General features: G+C 38.2%; 1 protein-coding gene across 1 annotated transcript in view; it reads right to left on the minus strand.

Annotated features, from left to right (window-relative positions):
- Positions 1-21,926, minus strand: part of EPB41L5 (erythrocyte membrane protein band 4.1 like 5) — a 66,675-nt gene that overhangs the window by 35,122 nt on the left and 9,627 nt on the right. The window contains 1 exon segment of the mRNA XM_082682074.1: positions 12,232-12,336. Within this exon segment, the coding sequence (XP_082538200.1) occupies positions 12,232-12,336 (105 nt within the window).

The following is a 21,926-nucleotide window of genomic DNA, read 5'->3' on the forward strand; positions in this document are numbered from 1 at the left end:
TGAAATGTCTCTTCATGTCTTTGGTTCACTTTTCTAACTGGATTATTTGTTTTCTAAATGTTGAGTTTAGGAGTTCTTTATATACCCTAGATATGAGTTCTTTGTCAGATATGTGGTTTGCGAATAGTTTCTCCCCATCCATAGCTTGGCGCTTTTGATCCTTTTAAGAGGGCCTTTCCCAGAGCAAAACGTTGTAATTTTTATAAAATTCATCTTATCGGTTTTTAAAAAATGGATGTTTTTGGTGTCACGTCTCATAAATCTTCTCCAATCCTAGGTCTCAAAGATTTTCTGCTATGTATTTCTAAGTTTATAGTTTTACATCTTATGTTTACATACACCATCTATTTTTGAGTTAATTTTTGTATAGGTATGAGGTTTAGGCCAGGGTTCATTTTTTCACCTGATATCCAGTTGATCCAGCACCATTATTAACACTACTCTTCTTTCACTGAACTTCTCTGGAATCTTTGTCAAAAATCAGCTGGCCACAGCCATGCACAGCTTCTGCTGAGCTCCCCATTTTGTGCCACTGATCTGCATGTCTGAGGTTCTGCCAACGCCATGCGGTCCTGTTTACGGCAGTTGCAACTCTTCAAGTTGAGCAGAGCAAGTACTCTCACTACTTTTCTTTTTCGAAATGGTTTTTTAGCTATTCTAGAGCCTCTGCCTTTCCATATAAGTTTTAAAATAATTTTGTCTGTATCTACAAAGGATTTTCTGGAATTCTGATACAAACTGCATTAAATTTGTATATTAATTAGGGAAAAACAGATAACTTTGCTGAGTCTTCTAATCCATGCACACAGCATGTCTCTCAATTTATTTAGCTCTTTTTTGATTTCTTCCATCAACCACTCTATGTTTTAAAATTTAACCACTGTTTTTAAAAAATGAAAGATTTATTCTAAAGATCTGGATTTCCAGCTTCTCTTGAAATACCTGAAGATCCAGCAATGCTATCTGGCAACAAACGGCTAGAGCTAGGTGGTACCTGCCCCTCTGCCTCCTTTTTGCAGGCAAAAGTGATATGCTCCCTACTTCAACACAATTCCTCTACCAATCAATGTGTCAGCTACAATGTATCACGGTGCTGTCTTTTTCTGTCTCTGTATCTATCAAAAATGAGAAAAGAAACCATACCAAGCATGTAGTATGATTCAAAAAAAGAGAAAAACCATACTTCTTCTTGGAAATAAATAACACTCCCATGTCTTTAATATGCATGCCATCTCGCTTCCCTTTTGTTCTCCTGATTCCTGTAGCTTTTTGATTTTAAGACTGAATATTATTCCTTCAAAATAAATCATACAAGGCTTCCCTGGTGGCGCAGTGGTTGAGAGTCCACCTGCTGATGCAGGGGACACGGGTTCGTGCCCCGTTCCGGGAGGATCCCGCATGCCGCAGAGCGGCTGGGCCCGTGAGGCATGGCCGCTGAGCCTGCGTGTCTGGAGCCTGTGCTCCGCAGCGGGAGAGGCCACAGCGGGGAGAGGCCCGCATACCGCAAAAAAAACAAAAACAAAAACAAAATAAATCATACATGTTCTCTAGCAAATCGTTATAGTTAATTCCAATTAACAATTCTGCAAATTCTTATTGTACTAACCTAAAACCACACAGTATCAAAAGAAGAATTCCTTCTTGCCTGGCTTAAGATATATTACTTCCATGCTGGAAAGTTCTATTGTACAAGAAAATTACCCCAAATCACCCTTTTTTAAAAAACCATTGATGTATACAGTTCTGCTGCCATAAGGCAACTCTTTACACATCCTGTTATTTCTATGAGAGAGTTTCCCAAAATCCTTCATCAAGAAGGAAGGATTCATTAAATTACCATAAAGTTTTTTGCAGAGTCATACAATGAGATTTACTAACAAGGTTTCACCAACAGTATAAAAGATAATAAATTTTCAAAAACAATATTATCATAAAGACTTGAAGAAAAAGCATGCAAATGAATACCATCATCTGTTTTTCCTTAAGCCACAGGTTGTTTATTTGCTAAAGAAGAGTTATCACTAAATAAGAGTCCATAGGTGGGCTTCTGGAATACCTGAATTACCTATACATGTGCACGGAATGTTATATGTACGTGCCTTTTTCTAGGGAAAGCATCCATAGATTTTGTCATCATAACTCAAGGTTTAAGATCATCACTGGACTATATAAAATGATACTAAATTAAGTTTAGATTTGAAAATAGAAACAGGGCAGTATTGTGCAGTCAACTAAAAACAAGGGTAACCATATATCCTAGTATGCCAGAATAATCCTGGTTTAGGCCTACTATCCCAACCTCTCCATCCAGTAAGTCCACCTCTGGCACTCTACAGTGGCCTGGTTTAAAAAGTGAAGAAACAAACAGAAAATTTGAATATAACTATAACAAGTAAAGAGATTGAGTCACTAATCAAAAAACTTCCCAGAAAAGCCCAGGCCCCAGATGGCTTCACTGGTGAATTCTACCAAGTGTTGAAATAAGAATGAACACCAATCCTTCGTGAGAGCTTCCAAAAAATAGACGAGAGAAGACTTTCCAATTCATTCTGAATGAAACCAGACAAAGATATTGCAAGGGGGAAAAAACAAAAAAAACTATAGACCAATATTCCTTATGAATATGGACTTCAAAATCCTCAACAAAATCAAATCAAGCAACATATGTAAAGGATTATATGCCATGACCAAGTGAAATTTATCCCAGAAATGCAAGAAAGGTTCAACACACCAACAAAAATGTCAATGTAATACATCACATTAATAGAATACAGGAAGTATACCATATGATCTCAACAGATGCAGAAAAAGCATTTAACAAAACCCAACACCCTTTCTCGATAAAAACATACAAATAGGAATAGAAGAGACCTTCTTCAAAATGATAAAGGGCACCTATAAAACTCCCACAGGTAACTTCATACTTGATTGGTGAAAGACTTAACGCTTTTCCCCTAAGATCAAGAATAAGACAAGAATGTCCACCTTTACCACTTCTATTCAACATTTTGGTAAAGGTTCTAGACAGGGCACTTAGGCAAGAAAAAGAGATAAAAGAAAAAGAAATAAAAGGCATTCAGACTCAAAAGGAAGAAGTAAAACTTACCTCTTTTTGCCGATGACATGATCTTATACATAAAACACATAAAAACGAATACATAAGTTCAGCAAGGTTGCAAGATACAAGATACATATGTGAAAATGAATTCTATATACTAGAATCCAAACAAAATACAAAAATGATATCAAGAAAATCACATATTACAATAGCATCAAAGGAATAAGAGTAAGTTTAACCAAGAAGGTGAAAGACATGTAAACTGAAACTTTAAAACACTGTTTTAAGAAATATAAAGACCTAATACATGGAAAGACATTCCGTGGTCATGTATAATACTTATCATTGTTAAGATGATGATACTTCCCAAATGGATATACAGATTCAATGCAACTCTGGTCAAAACTCCAATTGCCTGGTTCACAGAAAGATAGACAAGATGAAAAGGCAGAGGGCTATGTACCAGATGAAGGAACAAGATAAAACCCCAGAAAAACAACTAACTGAAGTGGAGATAGGCAACCTTCCAGAAAAAGAATAAAGAATAATGATAGCGAAGAGGATCCAGGACCTCGGAAAAAGAATGGAGGCAAAGATCGAGAAGATGCAAGAAATATTTAACAATGACCTAGAAGAATTAAGGAACAAACAAACAGAGATGAACAATACAATAACTGAAATGAAAACTACATTAGAAGAAATCAATAGCAGAATAACTGAGGCAAAAGAACAGATAGGTGACCTGGAAGACAGAATGGTGGAATTCACTGCTGCAGAACAGAATAAAGAAAAAAGAATGAAAAGAAATGAAGACAGCCTAAGAGACCTCTGGGACAACATTAAACGCAACAACATTCGCATTATAGGGGTCCCAGAAGGAGAAGAGAGAGAGAAAGGACCTGAGAAAATATATGAAGAGATTATAGTCGAAAACTTCCCTAACATGGGAAAGGAAACAGCCACCCAAGTCCAGGAAGTGCAGAGAGTCCCATACGGGATAAACCCAAGGAGAAACACGCCAAGACACACAGTAATCAAACTGGCAAAAATTAAAGACAAATAAAAATTATTGAAAGCAGCAAGGGAAAAACCACAAGTAATATACAAGGGAACTCCCATAAGGCTAACAGCTGATTTCGCAGCAGAAACTCTACAAGCCAGAAGGAAGTGGCAAGATATACTTAACGTGATGAAAGGGAAGAACCTACAACCAAGATCACTCTACCAGGCAAGGATCTCATTCAGATTCCATGGAGAAATCTAAAGCTTTACAGACAAGCAAAAGCTAAGAGAATTCAGCACCACCAAACCAGCTGTACAACAAATGCTAAAGGAACTTCTCTAAGTGGGAAACACAAGAGACGAAAAGGACCTACAAAAACAAACCCAAAACAATTAAGAAAATGGTAATAGGAACATACATACTGATAATTACCTTAAACGTGAATTGATTAAATGCTCCAACAAAAAGACACTGGCTTGCTGACTGGATACAAAAACAAGAGCCATATAAATGCTGCTTACAAGAGACCCACTTCAGACCTAGGGACACATAAAGACTGAAAGTGAGGGGATGGAAAAAGACATTCCATGCAAATGGAAATCAAAAGAAAGCTGGAGTAGCAATACTCATATCAGATAAAATAGACTTTAAAAAAAAGAATGTTACAAAACACAAGGAGGACACTACATAATGATCAAGGGATCAATCCAAGAAGAAGATATAACAATTATAAATATATATGCACCTCAATACATAAGGCAACTGCTAACAGCTATAAAAAAAGGAAATCGACAGTAACACAATAATAGTGGAGGACTTTAATACCTCACTTACACCAATAAACAGATCATCCAAACAGAAAATTAATAAGGAAACACAAGCTATAAATGACACAACAGACCAGATAGATTTAATTGATATTTATAAGACATTCCATCCAAAAATGGCAGATTACACTTTCTTCCCAAGTGTACATGGAACATTCTCCAGGATAGATCACATCTTGGGTCACAAATCAAGCCTCAGTAAATTTAAGAAAATTGAAATCATATCAAGCATCTTTTCTGACCACAATGCTATGAGATTAAAAATGAATTACAGGAAAAACAAAGTAAAAGCCACACACACATGGAGGCTAAACAACACGTTACTAAATAACCAAGAGATCACTGAAGAAATCAAAGAGGAAATCAAAAAATACCTAGAGACAAATGACAATGAAAACACGATGACCAAAACCTACGAGATGCAGCAAAAGCAGTTCTAAGAGGGAAGTTTATAACAATATTATCCTAACTCAAGAAACGAGAAAAATCTCAAATAAACAGTCTAACTTTACACCTAAAGGAACTAGAGAAAGAACAAACAAAACCCAAGGTTCACAGAATGAAAGAAATCATAAAGATCAGATCAGAAATAAATGAAATAGAAACAAAGAAAACAATACCAAAGATCAATAAAACTAAAAGCTGGTTCTTGGAGAAGATAAACAAAATTGATAAACCATTAGCCAAACTCATCAAGAGGGAAGAGGACTCAAATCAATAAAATTAGAAATGAAAAAGGAGAAGTTAAAACAGACACCGCAGAAATACAAAGCATCCTAAGAGACTACTACAATCAACTCTATGCCAAAAAAATGGACAACCTGGAAGAAATGGACAAATTCTTAGAAAGGTATAACTTTCCGAGACTGAACCAGGAAGAAATAGAAAATATAAACAGACCAATCACAAGTAATTAAATTGAAACTGTGATTAAAAATCTTCCAAGAAACAAAAGTCCAGGACCAGATGGCTTCTTCACAGGCGAATTCTATCAAACATTTAGAGAAGAGCTAACACCCATCCTTCTCAAACTCTTCCAAAAATCTGCAGAGGAACGAACACTCCCAAACTCATTCTATGAGGCCACCATCACCCTGATACCAAAACCAAACAAAGATACTACAAGAAAAGAAAATTAGAGACCAATATCACTGATGAATATAGATGCAAAAATCCTCAACAAAGTATTAGCAAACAGAATCCAACAACACATTAAAAAGATCATACACCATGATCAAGTGGGGTTTATCCCAGGGATGCAAGGATTCTTCAGTATATGCAAATCAATCAATGTAATACACCATGTTAACGAACTGAAGAAGAAAAACCATATGATCATCTCAATAGATGCAGAAAAAGCTTTTGACAACATTCAACACCCACTTATGATAAAAACTCTCCAGAATGTGGGCACAGAGGGTACCTACCTCAACATAATAAAGGCCATATACGACAAACCCACAGCAAACATCATTCTCAATGGTGAAAAACTGAAAGCATTTTCTCTAAGATCAGGAATAAGACAAGGATGTCCACTCTCGCCACTTGTACTCAACATAGTTTTGGAAGTCCTAGCCACAGCAATCAGAGAAGAAAAAGAAATAAAAGGAATACAAATTAGAAAAGAAGAAGTAAAACTGTCGCTGTTTGCAGATGACATGATACTATACATAGAGAATCCTAAAGATGCCACCAGAAAACTACTAGGGCTAATCAATGAATTTGGTAAAGTTGCAGGATACAAAATTAATGCACAGAAATCTCTTGCATTCCTATACACTAATGATGAAAAATCTGAAAGAGAAATTAAGGAAACACTCCCATTTACCATCACGACAAAAAGAATAAAATACCTAGGAATAAACCTGCCTAGGGAGACAAAAGACCTGTATGCAGAATACTATAAGACAATGATGAAAGAAATTAAAGATGATACCAACAGATGGAGAGATATACCATGTTCTTGGATTGGAAGAATCAATATTGTGAAAAAGACTATACTACCCAAAGCAATCTACAGATTCAATGCAATCCCTACCAACAGCATTTCCTACAGAACCAGAACAAAAAAATCTTAAAATTCGTGTGGAGACACAAAAGACCCCGAATGGCCAAAGCAGTCTTCAGGGAAAAACAGCAGAGCTGGAGGAATCAGACTCCCTGACTTCAGACTATAGTACAAAGCTACAGTAATGAAGACAGTATGGCACTGGCACAAAAACAGAAATATAGATCAATGGAACAAGATAGAAAGCCCAGAGATAAACCCACGCACATATGGTCAACTAATCTATGACAAAGGAGGCAAGGATATAAAATGGAGAAAAGACAGGCTCTTCAATAAGTGGTGCTGGGAAAACTGGACAGATACATGCAAAAGAATGAAATTAGAACTCTCCCTAACACCATACAGAAAAATAAACTCAAAATGGATTAGAGACCTAAATGTAAGACCGGACACTATAAAATTCTTAGAGGAAAACATAGGAAGAACACTCTTTGACATAAATCACAGCAAGATCTTTTTTGATCCACGTCCTAGAGTTATGCAAATAAAAACAAAAATAAGCAAATGGGACCTAAAGAAACTTCAAAGCTTTTTGCAAAGCAAAGGAAACCATAAACAAGATGAAAAGACAACCCTCAGAATGGGAGAAAATATTTGCAAACGAATCAACAGACAAAGGATTTATCTCCAAAATATATAAACAGCTCATGCAGCTCAATATTAAAAAAGCAAATAACCCAATCCAAAAATGGGCAGAAGACCTAGATAGATATTTCTCCAAAGAAGATATACAGATGGCCAAGAAGCACAGGAAAAGCTGCTCAACATCACTAATTATTAGAGAAATGCAAATCAAAACTACAATGAGGTATCACCTCACACCAGTCAGAATGGGCATCATCAGAAAATCTACAAAGAAGAAATGCTGGAGAGGGTGTGGAGAAAAGGGAACCCTCTTGCACTGTTGGTGGGAATGTAAATTGATACAGCCACTCTGGAGAACAGTATGGAGGGTCCTTAAAAAACTAAAAATAGAACTACCATATGATCCAGCAATCCCACTACTGGTCATATACCCAGAGAAAACTATAATTCAAAAAGACACATGAACCCCAATGTTCACTGCAGCACTATTTCCAATAGCCAGGTCATGGAAGCAACCTAAATGCCCATCGACAATGAATGGTTAAAGAAGATGTGGTACATATATGTGATGGAATATTACTCAGCCATAAAAAGGAATGAAATTGGGTCATTTGTTGAGACATGGATGGATCTAGAGACTGTCATAAAGAGTGAAGCATTTTCTCTTCTCAGAAAGAGAAAAACAAACATCACATATTAATGCATGTATGTGGAACCTAGAAAAATGGTACAGATGAACAGGTTTGCAGGGCAGAAATTGAGACACAGATGTAGAGAACAAACGTATGGACACCAAGGGGGGAAAGCAGCAGGGGGTGGGGGTGTGATGAATTGGGCGATTGGGATTGAGATGTATACGCTGACCTGTATAAAATTGATGACTAATAAGAACCTGCTGTATAAACAAACAAGCAAACAAAGAACTCCAATGGCCTTTTTTGCAGAAACAGGCAAGCTGATCCTAAAATGTAAACGGAAATATGAGTAACTCAGAACAGCCAAAACAATCTTAAAACAGAAGAATGAAATTGAAGGACTCACACTTTCCAATTTCAAACTTACTACAAAGTTAAAATAATCAAGACAATGTGGTGCTGGCATAAGGATCGACATATAGATGAATGGAACAGAACAAAGAACCCAGAAATAAACCTGTGTATCTACTGACTTTCAGTAAGTGTGCCAAGACCATTCAATGCGGAAAGAATAATCTTTTCAACAAGTGGTGGTGCTAGGACCACTGGATATCTGCATGTAAAAGAATGAAGTTTGACCCCTACCTCACAGCATATACCAAAATTAACTCCAAATGGATAAAGAAGAAAACATGCCTAAATCTTTGTGACTATGGAATAGGCAATAGTTTAACTCTTACAACTCAACAATAAAAAGGAAATAACCCAATTTTAAAGTGGGTAAAGAATCTGAATAGACATTTCTCCAAAGAAGATATACAAATGGTCAATACACACATGAAAAGATGCTCACGTCTTTTCCATTAGGGAAGTGCAAATCAATACCACAATGAGACCACTTCATACCAACTAGTTAGAATCAAAAAGAAGGGGAAATGTTGTGTTAGTGAGGATATGCAGAAATTGGAACCCTTATACACTGCAGATAGCAATGTGGAATGGTGCAGTCACTATGGAAAACAGTTTGGCAGTTCCTCAAAAAGTTATACAAGAAAGTTACCTTATGACCCAGTAATTCTACTCCTAGATACAGATCCAGAAGAACTGAGAATTATGTTCAACGCAAAAACTTGTACACAAATGTTCACAGCAGCATTATTCATAATAGCCAAAAATGAATAAACTTAAATGTCTATCAGTGAGTGAATAAAAATGTGGTATATCCCTACCGTGGAATATTACTCACCTATAAGGATCAAGCACTGACACGTACTACAACATGGAAGAACCTTAAAAACATTATGCCAAGTGCATTTCCAGACTCAAAGGCCACATATTACATAACTCCATTTGTATGGAATTCTCAAAACAGGCAAATCCATACAAACAGAAGATTAGCCTTTGCCAGGGGCTGTGGGGAGGAATGGGGAGTGACTGGTAAATAGTGAGCCTCTGGTTATAAATGACACTCTAGGGACAAGTGGCACAACTTGAATGGGGTCTGAGGATTAGATGGTGGTAATGTCACAATGATAACTTCCTGGTTTTGATGACTGTATTGAGTTATGCAGGAGAACATGCTTGTTTGTAGGAAATTCAGGGGTAATGGGACATCCTATCTGCAACTGTCTCTCAAATGGTTCCAGAAAAAGAGCTATGGAAACCACTTAGTTTACATAGATGATCTTGGCCAAAAATCCACATGATCTATCACGTTCATTATCTTCACCAACAAACTGAACTGTCGTAAAGCATCAATTTTGTTTAATTCTGGGGTTAAATCTGGCCACGCTCTGAATAACTGACACTCATCTCTATGTTCACTTATGTCACAAGACTGTTATGGAAGCAAGTGAGTCAGCACTTTAAGAATACCTAAAGTGCTATCTAGAGTTCATCTTCCATAGCTTTCATCCACCAATTATTGTCCTTCCAGCTCAATTCACAAAGAGTATTTTAGTGACGGCACAAGTAGAAACTGAAAAAAACGTAAGACTATGTAAATTTAATCTTAAATGCCTAGATTTCTGAGCATTGGGAGGGAGAAACTAAAACTAAAAAAAGTAGGGATTAAAAATTCTAATGCTGGCTTTACCAGACACTTGTTATGACCAGAAGAAAAGCACTATATGTGTATCGAATGAGAGGAAAAAATATGGGATCCAGTAATTCAGTAATTGCTGATTATTAGCAAAGAATAAGTATTGCAACTTAGGAATGGCTGCATGTCTGCTTCTTTCCACAATTACTTAAGTACTTTAAGAAATGGAAAGAAAGTACCTGAAACGTAACATTGGCACACTTCTACCTCTTGTCCCACACAACCCCTCAAAAAACAAGAGGCTGTGTGATTTCCCCCAAAATGATTTATTCTTTTCAGCTGGTTGTAAGACTTTAACTCCATTATTCTAGAGATGAGAGTTTAATGGTATTCAACTCACCAGTTAACCAAGCCTTTATCAAACTAAGTAGCAGAGGAGAATTCAATTCAGTAAATGGTCTTGTGGGCTGTTACCACATGCTGGGTAACAGAGGTTAACTAAGGCTCATTCCCTGCCCTTAGGGGGTTTCCTCTAATAGACAAGAAATAAGGTTCAAAAGAAGAATGAAAGACATGCCTCCTATACTAAATCTATTAAGCGATCAGAACTCTGAAACTATGGAAAACAGCTTTTCAAAATTTTTCAGGTTTATGGGTGCACACATATCCAGATTTTTTAAAAACAGAAAAATTCAATCACCCTGTTTTGTAACCCTTTTTATTTTTTCATCATTCATGTCAATTAGTATACTTAAAAATAACTGTTTTTAATGAGTTGCAGGTATTCCACTGTAAGGACGTATCAAAATTTACCTAACCAATACCCTGTAGCTAAATGCTCATGCTTATTTTTTTTTTAATTGGGGATCAGGGGAAATCAAGAAAACAGCTGCAACTAACATTATTAACAGCTGTACACTTAGCTAAGATGCTCTATAAAACCATCCTAGGAGTTCATCTCCAAGACATGTGGGTTTATAAAGTATCTTACAGAGGTATTCCAGTTAATTTATCAATCATACCAAACGCCTCCCCACCACCGAAAACTCACTCCAAAACGAACTTGAGAGTTCTTATTACGCAATATATTTGTCCCTATGGGTCGGGTCCTAAACACTGCAATTACTATGTCACTAAACACACACACACACACCATCACAAACTTCCAGAAAACAAGCCTTAAGGTCTTGATATCCTTCTTCCTGCTCCCTCCCTCTCCCGGCTACTGTGAATGCCCTACTCTAGGCCCTAATATTACTTTGATCCCCGAAGTGTGTGCACTGACTCTCCCTGACTTCGTTCTCTGCCCACTCCAAGCAATCCTACACAATATTCAGATGTAAAACTTCCTGAAGAAAAATACAACCTCCCTGCCTGAAAAATCCCTAATCCCAATTATTAGAGAATAGTGCCAATTTATTATTAACATTTTTGCTATTCAGTTTGGCCACGAATCCACCTTCCAATCTTAACTACTACTCTCTTGCAAATACCCTCCAGTCAAATCCTAGTAAAGTACTCAATTCTTTGAGAAGCCTCCAACTTCCTGCCCTATTACATATGCTGTTCTCTCATCTGAAATGCACACGTCAAAGAACATCTAGATAATCAGAGATCTGGAAGGGATACCCTAGTCCTCTCACCTTAATTTGCAAACTAGGAACTTCTGTCACTCATCCACCGAAGAGCCCAGAAACCTCCCATCCCAGCATCCTCAAGACACAGTGGTAACTCTAGTTTGCCCGAGACCAATCCACCAGCTGAGATTTCCAAGTCTCATCTGCAAAGATCATGCTCCAGAAATTTGGCTTAGGGCCAGAACTCTTTTTTTTTTTTAAAAAACAAGCACTTTAGGTTATTCTTAAGCAAGGGGTCAAAGCTTCAGGCCATAATAAGAAAAGCACAGGAAAAAAGAAGACACTGAGTATATGTATAGCCTTGTAGCACTTAGCACATCATCTGACAATTTTCATTTCTGTCCCCATTTTAGAGCCTCCAAAAAACAGATACTCACTGCTACTTGTGCCGAATCCATAAATCTCAGTCCAAAATAGTCGCTTTCAATAAGGTCCAAGTGGTACATAATCTGATCAAACAGCTCTTGTCCTTTGGCTTTTTTCTGAAATGGCAAGAAAATAAATCAGTAAGTGACTCATAAGATCAACAAGTCTGAACTGAAGATGGTTTTAATTACACAAGATCTCTTAAAAAAAAAAATAGTTGCAACACCAAGTATTACTATGTAGCCAGTTATGGGCAAGATACCATGGTTTTCCAATAAACCATTTAAGGCCAAAAGAGAATTTGTGATCTATTATGTGCTTTGCTGGATGGTGTCACTTCCTATCAACCAACAAATATTACTGTGTACCTAACACTGTGTGTAAGAAGAAACTCTTGCTTGTCAATTTTTAGGGTCCCTACTTTAAAGGAGCTTTATAATAACTGGGAAGAGAAAACAAGAAATCTTAGAACACTTAAGCACAAACCATGTGGAACTGACTATATCTGCCAGAGAAGAGAGAGTCACTGACACTAGAATCATCAGTGAAGGCTTGAAGATCGGTCTTAAACCGGAAAGAATGCAGGGTAGGAAATAGCAAAAGCAGAAATGGAAGGTGGGAGGGAAAATGGACAGCAAGAAAACTACTGATAAACTCAGGAGACACCAAACTGGAGGGAGTCAGGGTGATAACAAAGAAGCCTGCGCAGAAAAAGCAGGTCGCAGAGTGTGCTCTCAGGGCCCCTGAGGGATCCCCAGATGAAAGATCCACACGGTCCCAGGGGTCCCAGGATTCTCCTCACGTACCCTCAATCAAAACAACATACTGCAACAGACTGAATGCAGGAGCAGATGAGAGAATCTAAGTACTGGTCTATTAAATCAAGCATTAAAGAGACTGGCAAAAGTGCATAAAATAATGCTACTCTTCTCACTACATTCTTTTGTTGTTTAGTAAGAGTTATTTTTCATGAAAATGTTACTTCTGTTAACCTATAAGGGGTATATTATTGCTATTTTTAAATTAACCAGTAAAGTTTTTCTTTAATTTTTCAGGGTTTTTGGGGGGGCCACACCCTGCAGCATGTGGGATCTCAGTCCCCTGACCAGGGATCAAACCCGCGCCCCCTGCAATGGAAGCGCGAAGTCTTAACCACTGGACCACCAGGGAAGTCCCTAATTTTTCTGTTTTAATTTCTAATATGGTAACTATCCACAAATATAACCTTTTAAGTAAAAGCACTGTTGAGATCCTCAATTTTCATGTATGTTGTATCCATGCTCCTCCCCGTAGTTTTTAATTATTTAGAATATTTCCCATAAAAAAATGTAGATTTTTTTAATTAAATCATCAATTTCTGCCTTTTAACTGACAACTTGATTATTTCGACTTGTCCACCGCTTTTTCTGCACTTTCTACATCCTTTCTATTTGGTAAACTCTCACCCCTTTATGAAGACAGAACTTTACCAGGGCCTCATGCCCCCGGCCTCCCCTCCACCCAATCCTCATCAGGTTTTATGGATATACTTCCTCTATTTTTCTTTTCTTTGGTCATGGCTAATTTTTTTTAAGACAACAACTTTACCTTGGTATTCAATCATTCTTTACATGTCTTGCACATGTACATTACACATACCTAGCAGCATCTGCTAGATTTCTCTCTTCATTTGAGTTTTTCCTCAAGAAATGTTTCCCATGTGGGACTTTCTATGTTTGAGAATATTTTAATCATGCTCTTATACTTGAATGACAGTTGGCTGGATATAAAATTCAAGGTTCAAAGTTACTTTCTGTCAATACTCTATTACTCAAAATACATTACTCTATCACTCAAAATATATTACTCTATCGTCCTCCTACAGTCTATGTTGTCACTGAAAAGTGTGATGTCAATTTCAGCTTCCCTCCCCCACCCCCCCCACCCCCGCCGCACTGTGCAGCATGTGTGAGATCTTAGGGATCAAACCTGTGCCCCCTGCAGTGGAAGCTCAGAGTCTTAACCACTGGACCGCCAGGGAAGTCCCTCATTCCTTTTTAAAGCTGAATAATATTCCACGGTACGTATACAGTCGGCCCTCCATACGGCAGGTTCCGTATCCTTGGATTCTGGTATCTGCAGCAGGTTCCGGAACCAATCCCCCACAGACCCCGAGGGACAACTGCGGGCCATTTTGTTTACTGACTCATCTGTTGATGAGCACTGGGTTGTTTCCCCCTGTTGGCTACTGTGAATAATACTGCTGTGAACAGTGGTTTACAAGTATCTGAGTCCCTGCTCTCCATTCTTTTGGGTACATACTTAGGAGTAGAATACTGTAATGCCATGTTTAACTTTTTGAGATGCTGCCAAACAGTTTTCTGTAGTACCTGCACCATTTTACATTCCCACCAGCAATGTACAGGGTTCCACTTTTTCCACATCCTCACCAACACTTGTTATTTTCTGGATTTTCTTTTTTTGTGTTGGTAATAGCCAATCTAATGGGTGTAAAAGGGTATCTCATGTGGTTTTGATTTGCATTTCCCTAATGCCTACTGATGTTAAACATACTTTCATGTACTCACTGGCCATTTGCGTATCTTTTTCGGAGAAATATTTATTCAAGTCCTTTTCCTATTTTTGATTTGACTTGCTTTTTTGTTGTTGAGTTGTAGAAGTTCTTTATATATTCTCTATATTAATCCATTATCAGATACACAATTTGCAAATATTTTCTCCCATTCTGTGGGTTGTCTTTTTACTCTCTTGATAGTGAGTGTCCTTTAATGCGCAAAAATTTTTAATTTTGATGAAGTCCAACTTATTTATTTTTTCTTGTGCTGCCTACATTTTATTGTCATATCCAAAAAAACACTGCCAGATCTAATGTTATGAAGATCTTCCCCTATGTTTTCTTCTAAGAGTTTCACAGTTTTAGCTCTCACACTTAAAATTTTGTCATTCTGATTCTACACCCACTCTGATGTGTCCGCGTCTTCCTCACAACCAAGCAATTAACTCAGTTCTCCAACGAGACTGACTGCGTGTCAGACAAACTCAATTCTCACCCTATCTCCCTGGAGAGAGCATCAGACTCCACCAGTTAAGAGCTCAGTCCCACAAGACTGCTCCCACTTCCGATGCCAATCGCAGGTCCAGATTGCTACTGGCTACCGGCTTCTCATGACCCCCTCCCTGGCTTCAATTAACTTGCTAGAACAGTTCACAGAACTCAGGAAATCAGTTTACTCACTAGATTAACAGTTTATTACAAAGGATTATCAGCAGATACAAATTATCAGCCAGATGAGGAGATACACAGGGTGAGGTCCCAAACACAAGAGCTTCTGTCCCAGTGGAGTTTGGGACCCAGCACGTGGAAGTGTTCTGGTTCACCAACCCAGAAGTTCTCCGAACTTGTCCTTCTGGATCTTTACAGAGGCCTCATTAAATAGGCATGACCGATTAAATCACTGGCCACTGGGGACTGAACTCAATCTCTGGCCCCTCTTCCCTCCCAGCTGGGGTGGGGCCGGGGGTGCCAGCTTCCAACCTCCTAATCACATGGTGAGTCCCCCCAGTCAACCAACCCCTATCAGTGGGCTTCGTTAACATAACAAAAACACTTTTAGGGCTCTCCTGACTTAGAAAATTCCAAGGGCTTTAGGAGCTCTGTGCCAGAAACAGGACAAGGATCAAATATATGTTTATTATAAATCACAATACCACAGTCGTCTCTGATCCATTTTGAGTTAATGTTTGTATATGGTGTAACATAACAATCCAACTTCATTCTTTCGCATGTGGATATTCAATTTTCCCAGCATCATTTGTTGAAAAGACTCTTCCCTCACTGAATGGTGTTAGCACCTCTGCAGAAGATCATTTGACCATGTATTTGAAGGTTTATTTCTAGACTTGCCATTCTGTTCCATTGGTCTGCAGGTCTGTCTGTATGCCAGAACCACACTCTTTTGATTACTATAGCTTGGTAATAAGTTTTCAAATCAGGACATGCAAACTCAACCTTTTCCTTCTTTTTCAAGACTGTTCTGACTATTTGGAGTCCCACGAGATTCCATATGAATTTTAGGATGATCTGTCCTATGCTATGTGTGCAAAAAATGGTCTTGGAATTTTGATATGGAGTGCACTGAATCTACAGATCACTTTGGGTAGTGCTGTCCTCTTAACAATATTAACCTTTCAATCCATGAACGTGGGCTATCTTTTCTTTAGATATTCTTTCAGTTCAGTAATGTTTCGTAGTTTTCAGTGTACATGTTTTTTGCCTCCTTGGTTAAACTTATTCCTAAGTAGTTTATTCTCCTTGATGCTATAGTAAAGGAATTATTGTCTTAATTTCATTTTTGGATTGCTCACTACTGGTGTATAGATGTGCACTTGATTCTTGTTGGTTGATCTTGTATCCTGCAATGTTTCTGAATTCTTTTATTAGCTCTAATAGTTTTACTGTGGAATCTTTAGGGTTTCCTACTTATAAGATCAAGTCATCTTGAACAGAAGTAATTTTACTTCTTCCCTTAGAATCTGGATGCCTATCATTTCTTTTTTCTGCCTAACTGCTCTGGCTAGAACTTCCAATACTATGTTGAATAAAAGTGCTGAAAGCAGGCATCCTTGTCTTGCTCCTAATCTTAGGGGAAGAGAGACTTAACTTCCATTTCTTAACTTTTCTCTTATGCTTCCTATTTTGTACTTTCTTTCCTCCTATGAAAAGAGTTCCTAAATATGATCTTCCCACTCACTAATTTGTCCTTTATTTTAAATTTGTCTCCTTATTTTGCCATATTCATTAGGATGAATAAGCTTCTCTGGATTATGTGTAACAACAGAAAGAGCTCAACCCTAGTCTGTATCAGCTCCATTTAGCTCTGAGAAATTAGTGGGGGTGTAGATGAGTCCTAGAGGAGAGGCCCAAGAATCAGAAAATCATAGTCAATCACTTCCCGTTCAACAAACAACTTTTCAGGTCTGTGATTCACTCCCATTCCAAAGGGAAAGGGAAAGGAATACTAGATACATTCCTTTCATTATAATGTATCACTCCCTGAGAGTTTGATGGAAGAGGGGTAGGGAATTTAGGTAAAGAAATTTTAAGGGACTTCCCTGGCGATCCAGTGGATAAGACTTTGCCTTCCAATGCAGGGGGTGCAGGTTTGATCCCTGGTCAGGGAGCTAAGATCCTACATGCCTCAGGGCCGAGGCAAATTCGTAACAAATTCAACAAAGGCCCAAAAAAAAAAAAAAAAAAAAAAAAGGTCCACATCAAAAAAAAGCGCTTCCCTGGTGGTACAGTGCTTGAGAATCTGCCTGCCAATGCAGGGGACTCGGGTTTGATCCCTGGCCTGGGAAGATCCCACATGCTCTCATCCGCATCTTTATTCTGCCAAAGCATCATCTGCCAGCTTCCTGAAACATGGGAGCTGTGTTTTGAGAAAAGAGAGAATGGGCTTCTGCCAGCTGGGTAGCTGCCTCCTCAGAATAAAAGTCTTTTCAAGGGTATGTATTGACTCCTTAATAGAGGCTAATTATAGGCCAACCGATAGTGAACACAAGGTATTTGCAGGTTCCTGATGTTAATAATGCTCAATCTAACAGAAATCTGACATCTCAAAATGAGAATCTCCCAAAACATCTTTATTGGAAATTCAGGGATAGCATGAATATTTTAAAAACTTTCATCTGGAGTCCAGTCAGCATGAAAAAGAACTATACTGTTTCATGAAAATAAGTCTCAGACAAGAAGTAAATAAGTTAACTGCAGTATGTTGATCTCATAAAAATTTCAGATTCTAACCCAGAAATAAAATGCATCACTGACGAACTGCAAAATGTGATCTTGATAATATTATTCTGGGTGGGTGAACACCTGACTCAATCATTAATTTTTAAAAATACCGATCTGTTACTATCAACCCTGGAAATGGTTCCTAAATCAGTTGGCTCTATCCCATTACGTTTCTTTTTTCTTGTTTTTAATATTGTCTCTACGGACTTCCCTGGTGATGCAGTGGTTAAGAATCCACCTGCCAATGCAGGGGACATGGGTTCAACCCTTGATTCCGGAAGAGCCCACATGCCGTAGAGCAACTAAGCCCATGCGCCACAACTACTGAGCCTGCACCCTAGAGCCTGCAAGCCACAACTACTGAGCCCACACGCCACAACTACTGAAGCCCGCGTGCCTAGAACCCATGCTCCGCTACAAGAGAAGCCACCGCAATGAGAAGCCCACACGCAGCACTGAAGACCGGATGCAGCCAAAATTAAATAAATTAATTTAAAAAACATATTGTCTCAAAAAAATTTTTTATTGAAGTATAGTTGATGTACAATATTATATGTTACAGGTATACAATATAGTGATTCACAAGTTTTAAAGGTTATACTCTATACTTATTATAAAATGTTGGCTGTATTCCCTGTGCTGTACAATATATCCTTGTAGCTTATTCATTTTATACAGTCACTTGTACCTCTTAATCCCCTCCCCCTAACTTGCCCCTCTCTTTTTCCCTCTCCCCACTGGTAACCACTAGTTTGTTCTTTATATCTGTGAGTCTGCTTTTTTGTTGTATTCACTAATTTGCTTTATTTTTTAGATTCCACATATAAGTGATTATCATACAGTATTTGTCTGTTTCTGACTTATTTCCCTTAGCATAACACCCTTCAAGTCCATCTGTGTTGTTGCAAAAGGCAAAATTTCATCCTCTTTAGGGCTGAGTGGCATTCCATTGTATATATGTACCACATTCTCTTTATTCATTCATCTGTTGATGGACACTTGGGTTGCTTCCATGTCTTGGCTATTGTAAATTGTGCTGCTATGAACACTGGGGTGCACGTGTCTTTTTGAATTAGTGTTTTTGGTTTTTTCCCATTCCATACTCTCTTAAGGGTTTTTCATTTCATTACGTACTTAATAATTCACAGGAAATAACATTTTTGACATAATATACCATTCAATTCTCTTCAACAATTACTGGACAGACACCTGTTACGCATTAGCTGCTAGAGGTACACAGATGAATATGTGCATACTTCTTGTCCTCAAGCAATCACAAGGTTCTTACTAAGAATAAAATCATACACAACTAGTTTAAACACAATAAATATGAGTGCTATCCTTGCAGTATCGACAAAATGCTAAGGAAATGAGGGTGAGTTAAGTCTGCTTAAAACTAGTAAAGGCTTCAGAGGAATTTATATCTGAAATTGGGCCTGGAAGGGCTGATACAACTCTGCCACCTTAGGTAAAAACAAAATGAAGAAAGATATGAAGTCTTGACAGTCTATGGTGGGGTTGAGGACAGAGACAGACTCGAGGCAGGAAAGAGTTAGAAGACAAAGTGGCAGAAGCTGCCAATGTAATTATTCCTAAAACTGCAAAACAGAATGTCACTCTCATCCTTAAAAAATTATTCCTCTTCCTCTACAGATTAAAGTGCGAATTCCAGGGCATAAACAGTCTTTCCTACTGTTCCTTGCTCACTCTTACAGCCTTATCTCCTGTCACTCCAGCATTTTCACCTGCTTACAATTTCCCTAGTAAGTCATACCTCTGAGCCTTAGCAGAATGCAGTTCTTTCTGCTCAGAACGTCCTTTAGGTCTCCAATGAACTCTGACTTCAAGAATGAGTACATCTATGTTACCTTCCAAAAAGCCAGACCCTGAATCCTCCTTCCTGGCTACTTTGTACCTATAATTCCAGTTAGTATAAACCCTATGCATAGGCAGAGTTGTAAAATAGTCTGCCATGTGTGGGCAAAGAGTAACAAGGTCCAGTGTGGCCACAGTGTGTACAATAGGGATGTGAAATCCCTGATCCAAGGGTCAACGTCCTATTCATTTTCATACACCCTCTCATCTTGCAGCTACTGAATACGAACCAAGCAGAAAACAAAAAATGAAACAGATCCACACAGCTCTGGCAAACTACAGTTTCATTTTTCAGTTAAATCTAGACTAGTACTTGCTATTTATATTCTTTTCTTTCCTAACAAATTCCTCTAGGTCACCACCTCATTCAGACACAGTCCTCACTTCATAACCTCTTTGGCGGAAAATTAAGACCATCAAGAGAGCATCTTCCCATTAGTCTTCTATCTTTCTCAGCATAAGATGGTATTCCTCCTAGAACGTTCCTATCATTTCCACCTGTGTATGTAAAACCATTTCGACAAACTCAGATCTCCCCTATCCAGCCATGCTCTAGCTGCCGTGCTATTTTCTTTCTTCCTTGCCAAATCTCGCGTTCAATCCCCCGTTTTCCCTTCATGCACTCCCTCAGACAACTAAACAATATTTATTAAGCAACCACTGGGTACAAGGGACTATAAGAGACCCAAAAAATATAAGACTGTCCCTAATAATTCCTTTAAACCTTCTGAAATATGGCTCCCAAACACATCCCACTGAAGCTCTTTTCCCCACCTCATCCCTTTACCCCTTCTCCGCATGACAGCCGACTACCCTCTCCTGACCTTCCGCACAATCAACATTAGCCTCTACACCAGAGCGAGAATTATATTTTACTCATTTCTAATCTACATTCTCTACATCTCTTTGTACATATCCATGTACAAAGCATTTCTTCCACTGCAAACTCACAGCCACAATTATTGTGCAGCCCCATCATCTTGTGCCTTTACTACTGTAGTCTCTTACTTTTTTTCCCTGTAATGAATCAAGCATATCACCTTTAAATCAAAGCTATATGTCGTTTTTATCATCTTTCTTAACGACTAAAAAAACTTTAAGTGGAATAAAACACAAGTATACAAAAATCCATGCATTCTTAAACAGCTCTGAGATATAAATCACACACCACACCACTCACCCATTAAAAGTATATAATTCAAAGGTGTATTCACAGATATATACAACCATCCCCACAATTAATTTTAGAAAATCTTCATCGCCTAAAAAAGATACCTCACATCCTTCAGCTACTGGCCCCAACCACCCTTCACACCATCCCCTCGGTCCCCACCCATCTGCCCTAAGCAACCCCCAATGTCCTTTTTTTTTCCCCTTCGGATTTCTGTATTCTAGACTTTCATGCGAATGGAATCACATAATATATGGTCTTTTGTGACTGGCTTCTTTCACCTAGCATAATGTTTTCAAAGTTCATCCATGTAGCATGTATCAGTACCATTTCCTTTATGGTCAAGTACTGATAGTATTCCATTATACAGATATAACACATTTTGTTTATCCATTCATCTGCTGGCACTTACCTGTCTGGGCTGCTTCTACCTTCTGGCTATTCAGAATGATGCTGCTACGGACACCTGTGTACAAGTTTTTGTGTAAACGTGTTTCCAATTCTCTTCAGCATACACCTAGAAGTGGAACTGCCAGATCACATGGTAACTATGTTCAATCATTTGAGGAACTGCCAGACTGTTCTCCAGAGCAGCAGCTGGACCACCTTAACACTCCTGCTAAAACATGTAAGAGTTCAGATTTCTCCACATGCTCACCGACACTTGGTATTTACCTGGCATTTTTATTTTAGCCTTCCTAGTTGGTGTGAAGTAGTATCTCATGTTTTTTATTTGCATTTCTCTGACAACTAATGATGTCAAGCATTTCATCTGCTTCTTGGTCATTTGCATATCCTATTTGGAGGAATGTCTATTCAGATCCTTTGCCCATTTTTTTTTTTTTTTTTTTTTTTTTGCAGCACGC

The sequence above is a fragment of the Grampus griseus genome, assembly GCF_964374135.1.
Source record: "Grampus griseus genome assembly, contig: HAP1_SCAFFOLD_50, whole genome shotgun sequence".
Classification (NCBI taxonomy): Eukaryota; Metazoa; Chordata; class Mammalia; order Artiodactyla; family Delphinidae; genus Grampus; species Grampus griseus.